Source organism: Asparagus officinalis, chromosome 1 (genome assembly GCF_001876935.1).
Source record: "Asparagus officinalis chromosome 1, Aspof.V1, whole genome shotgun sequence".
NCBI lineage: Eukaryota > Viridiplantae > Streptophyta > Magnoliopsida > Asparagales > Asparagaceae > Asparagus > Asparagus officinalis.
Window position 1 is genome coordinate 20,586,077 of NC_033794.1, and position 5,802 is coordinate 20,591,878.

A 5,802-nucleotide genomic window follows, 5' to 3' on the forward strand; every position below is an offset into this window, starting at 1 on the left:
ACCCAAAGTCAAGCCCATAGTAAACTGCCACGAAAGTCGACTGATGACTAAAGCGAACCTCACCAAGCAGCCCATGTCGACTCAATCCGACCAAGTCAAAACACTACTCGACTCCCACGATATGCCCCAGTCCAAGTCAAAAGACGTCATTGGTCAGCCAAGCCTAGAGTCGAATTCTGTGTCAAATTCAAACTCATAAGTGAAGCTTGCCAACCAATAAACTTCGCCCACGTCAAGTCGACCAAGTCATCCACTTCCAAAGAAGGCGAGCCTACGTCTGCAACGATCTTTGCCCACGTCTTCAGCGAACCTCGCCGAGTCCGCAAAGTTCGCCCAAATAGTCGTTTCAGAGCTATTTTGAGGGGATAACCACTCGCCACTAACTCATACTTTAATGGACACTTAACCCGCAATTAAAGGGGCAATTAACTCTTTTTAGCCTATAAAAGGAGAGGAGATCATTCATTTGAAAGGGGTTTGAAAAGTTCGGCAGAAGAATCAGCACATGCATTTCACTTGTGATTCCATTGAGAAATATTGCTAAGAAAAGACTGAGTTATCTTCCAAGCAATTCAACTCTCATCAACTGCAAAAGACTCATAGTCTTAATCGGCGAGTCAACAAAGTACAAGATTGACGCCCTACCGACACACAGAAAGGAACCCCGGGAAATATAATTTTTGTTTCACTATATTTTCTATTGTAATCTGTATCAATTGTAATACAAACGAACCCAAAATAGGATGGTGACTCCGTTGGGGACTTCTTTCTCCTCCGACGAGAAGATTTTGTCGCACGCTGACACCAAGACCCTTGGGTCTTTTGCTAAAACGTTGGTCATTGAATTTGACTAAGCAAAGTTTGAGGAATCTATTTTCAAGAACCAAATCTCTGCAATGGTGACTATACACAGTTATCACAAAATTCACCGTAGTGCGAATCTCGGGTCTAAAATGACCCCCGTGTGTGCAAAGGCCATCTTCACCAAAGATAGTTTGAGCTTAGCTAGAAGCCAAACAAACTTCGCCAAGAGTGAAGGAAAATTCAACTCTCGCCAAGAGCGAAGGAAATTCAACTCTCGCCTTGAGTGAATGTTAAGATGTTACCACATCTGATCTCGGGCTTTAGTCTCCGACTCTTTTAGGAGTTTGATTTAAAGCGTCTCGCGACTCTTGCTATGCTTCCCCAATAGAAGCTAAAATGGAGATAACTCCTCATTAAAATTCCCTCAAGGGAATAAAATCCTTGTTAATGATCTCGTTGGACAAGTATCAGGCCAACATTATCATAAGCGACGCTCGCACTCCAAAGCCAAGACCAGTGAAGTTGGCACTGACATTGATCTAAGAGAATTCATAACTCTAAGGGCATCTCCAACCCATCGCACCAAAATGGTGCAAATTTTGCATCAAAATGGTGCAAAAAGTCACATCTAACAGTAATTTATCTCCAACCCATTGCACCATTTTTTGCACCAAAAAAATATTCTTAGTATATTCTTTTTTATCTACTTTTATATTATTATTTTTTATTCCCTATATTTTAACTATTTCAACGATTAACCCCACATATCAAATTTTATTTTTTCACATATTTTTCAAACAAAATGATTTATTATTTAAAAAATTAAACTAATAAAACAATAAAATATTATTTTATTAATTAAAATAACTTGATTGCTAAAGTATTATATTTTTATTATTGATATTGCCAAAATATTACATTTAAGAACACAACAGAAAATAAAATACAAAAAAATAATTAAACATTAACAACAATGTAAAAATTACAAATTTAATATGCACTTGACTATCTGAAATAATGTATTCCTCCCATAAATGATTTATTAATGCATTACGAAGCGCAATATGGGCATCTTTATCCTTAATTTGTCTGTAACATACAATAAATTGAGTAAATCTTGTAGTTTCATCTGCTACAATATCAACTTTTGGTGTTGGTACTTCCCTTACTTCTTGAATTGGTGCATAAATGTCACGTTCATCCTCGATTATCATATTGTGCATAATAATGCATACAATTATTATGTCATGTAATACATGTTTTTTTCCAAAAACGTGCTGATCCTACCACAATTGCAAATCGTGATTGGAGAACTCCGAACGCACGTTCTACATCTTTTCTACATGCTTCCTGTTTCATGGCAAAATATTTTTTCTTCCTACTTTGTTGCTGTTGGATTGTTTGTACAATAGTAGCCTATTTTGGATATATATCATCAGCTAAATAATAACCCATATTATACTCTTTTCCTTGAATAACATAGTGAGCGGGAGGAGCAATACCATAACCCATATTATACTCTTTTCCTTGAATAACATAGTGAGCGGGAGGAGCAATACCTTGAGCTAGATTAGAGAAAAGATTAGATGACTCCAGCACATTGATATCATTATTGGTGCCTGGCATACCAAAATAGACATGCCATATCCAAAGATCATAATCTGTCACAGCTTCAAGGATAATAGTTGGTGACACACTACGTCCTGTGTATTGTCCAGACCATGCCGTTGGATAATTTTTCTATTTCCAATGCATACAATTAAAACTTCCTAACATTCCTGGAAATCCACGTTTTTTTACCAATATAGAGTAGCCTAGCAATATCGTTAGCATTAGGTGTTCGTAGATACCGCTCTACGAATATCTCTACCATAGCACGATAAAATTTTGTCATACTTTTAATTGCTGTTGACTCACCTATTTTAACGTATTCGTCCGTAGCATCAGCTGGTAGACTGTATGCCAACATGCGAAAAACAGCTGTTACTTTCTGTAATGGTGATAATCCCATTCTACCAAGTCCATCAATTCGTTGTTGGAAGTAATAGTCATGATTTTTCACTACATCAACAATACGAAGCAACAAACTTCTTGACATCCGATATCGACGACAAAACATATCTTCTCCGCAACGTGGATTATCAGCAAAGTAATCTATGACCAAATTCTGATGCGTAGCTTATCGATCGCGGTTGATCACTGTATGACCGGGAATCGAGCCACCATGGATCGATTGGTAGTTTTGTTGACGTAAATTGTTAGCGAGGATCATGTTGTTGTTGATGTACTCACAAATTACTTCTTCGGTTTCATCAATCTTTATAATGATATTGGACAGAAAATTATCATCATCCGAAGATGAAGATGATGATAAATATGATGGACCTCCAACATCGAAATTCATTTTTGAAGTAAGAAAAAAATGACTGAAGTATGCAGAAATGAAGAATAATAATTTTAACACAACAACGAATAATTGTGTGGATGTACCTAATCTAGTATGCTATTTATAAAACTTTGCTTCGCTGTATACGTTGAACAATGTGTAAACTTTGCTTAGCTGTTATCAATTTGTCATAAAATTCAAATTTGCTAGCTGTGTATACATTGGACAATGTGTAAAGCTGATCAGTTTTTAAAAAATGATTCCCACCGACAACGTTAGACAATATGTAAAGCTGATCAGTTTTCAAAAAATGATTCCCACCGACAACGTTGGACAATGTGTAAAGCTAATCAGTTTTCAAAAAATGATTCTCACCATAACGTTGGACAATGTGTAAAGCTTATCAGTTTTCAAAAAATGATTCCCGCCGACAATGTTGGACAATGTGTAAAGCTGATCAGTTTTCAAAAAATGATTCCCACTGACAACGTTGGACAATGTGTAAAGCTGATCAGTTTTTAAAAAATAATTCTCACCGACAACGTTGGACAATGTGTAAAGCTGATCAGTTTGTACACAACGATTCAATTTCAAATGTTGACCACCGACAAATTTAAATTCAAAATCAAATTCAAACAAATTTGGATTGGCTATAAATAACATTCATGAATTCTACTTCAAACCACCCAATTCGAAGTATTTCTTCAAAGTATTTCTAATCTCCAAACCAACCGTTTTTTACAAAAAAAATGTCTGTTCGATCATCTGGATATACGGTTACTGAAGATGTGCTCCTTTGTCAAGTATTCTTGGATATTTCTCAAGACCTTATTATCGGTAGAAACCAGTCTCGAGATGCATTTTGGTCTCGTGTGGAGTACATATACAATGAATTTCAAGATCAGCATATTGAGGTGCGTAAGAGCCGATCAATTCGTTCTCGAATGGAAATCATAAGTAATGAAGTAAGGAAATTGAATGCGTGTTTGAGACAAGTAGAGAATCTGAATCCAAGTGGTGCTTCAGATAAAGATATTGTAAGTATTCTATTAATTATCTTTTGAAATTTATTATTATTGTTGAAATACATAACTTGATGTTCACTATAATTTGCAGTTAGCTCGAGCAAAGATGTTATTTATGCAAGAACCAAAGTACAAAAAAGGTTTCAAATTTGATCATGTCTGGAACATGGTTAAAAATTTTGAAAAATTTAAAGATGATGTCCCCACAACAAGACAAGTTGGTCGAAGACAACCCCAAAGTGTGAACTTCGACTCATCACAATCAGATAATCCCACTCCGGAATCTCCTATATCAACATCTCCTGGACAGTCATCATTTACTCCACCTGAACGACCTATTGGGGTTAAAAAAGCCAAATTGAAAAGAAAAAAATGATGATCATGAGTCAAGTGTAGTGGACTCCATTGCTACAAATAACAACCGACTTAGACAGGTTAGACAAGGCGAGCTTGGACAGGCAAGTAGCATTTGCTATCGAACGAGAAAAGATAGCCATGAAAAAAGATAGAGATGAATGGAAAATTATAATGAAAGATTTGAATTTCATTGCTGATCCAAACGTGCGTGAGTACGTTCGAGCTCAACAGATTAAAATAATATAAAAAAGAAATCAATAAGAACAAGGGTTTGCTTATAATTTTGGCAATTATTTCAATGATATTGGGCACTCTAGATCTGATCTACCAGATTATTGAGAGTTGCTTGTCCATCTTATGTAATGTTATATGTTTAGTTTGTATTTTATGTTTTATTTTAATGAAGTTTTATATTATGTGTGTCAGTTTTTATATGTTATATATTTCAGATATGTAATTTATATTTGAATTATGAGTTTTATATTATGTGTGTCAGTTTTTATATGTTATATATTTCAGATATGTAATTTATATTTGAATTATGTATTGGGATTGCTCTTTATATTTTATGGGACTTTACTTATAATGTCTAGATTTTAATATTATAATTAATAGTATTGTCTTTTAAATTTTAGCATTATTTTTATTTTTAAAAAATAATTTATTTTGTCCAAATTATATAATTAGGGTAAAATTATAAAATTTAAATATCATTGGGATTGTTTTATAAATTTAATAAAACAAATGGGATCAAATTGTAAATACATCAAATTAAGAGGTAAAAAGTAAAAATAAAAAAATAAAAAAATAGTAATGCGGTGATGAACAGTGCGACGCTAAATATAGCGTCGTGCTATTCATCACCGCTAAAATGCGGCAAGATTTGCCGCTGGCTTGGAGCGGAAACGCAGCGGCAAATGCACTTTTCGCTGCATTTTGTCGCTGCGTTGGAGATGGTCTAAAGAGATCTTGCCAATGTCAGCATTGTGTGACCCTCAGAGAAGTGGTCTTGGCAGTTCAAAAGAGTTGCAAATGCAATGAATCAGTCTTCAATCGTCTCGGTTATGTTCCTGAGCCTTTAAAGGTTCGGATTAAATGACGACGACGTGCTCGAAGAGGAAAAATATAAGTATTCACTATCAACATGATAAGTGTGACTTCTAGAGATGACGATAAAAGTACGGATAGCTCGCCCGCTCCAATATACTCTCCGGGCATTAGATCTATACT

At 35.1% G+C, this 5,802-nt stretch overlaps 1 protein-coding gene across 1 annotated transcript; it reads left to right on the forward strand.

Moving 5' to 3' along the window:
• Window positions 3,940-4,591, forward strand: LOC109831627. The gene is made up of 2 exons (XM_020398988.1): window positions 3,940-4,227; window positions 4,307-4,591. The coding sequence occupies exons 1-2, from the start codon at window positions 3,940-3,942 to the stop codon at window positions 4,589-4,591; spliced, it is 573 nt and encodes a 190-aa protein (XP_020254577.1).

Bases quoted from the DNA above. Each gene is read 5' to 3' on its own strand.
- LOC109831627 (XM_020398988.1), top strand. From the start codon at position 3,940: ATGTCTGTTCGATCATCTGGATATACGGTTACTGAAGATGTGCTCCTT. The intron at 4,228-4,306 runs GTAAGTATTCTA...TATAATTTGCAG, and splicing joins GTGCTTCAGATAAAGATATT to TTAGCTCGAGCAAAGATGTT.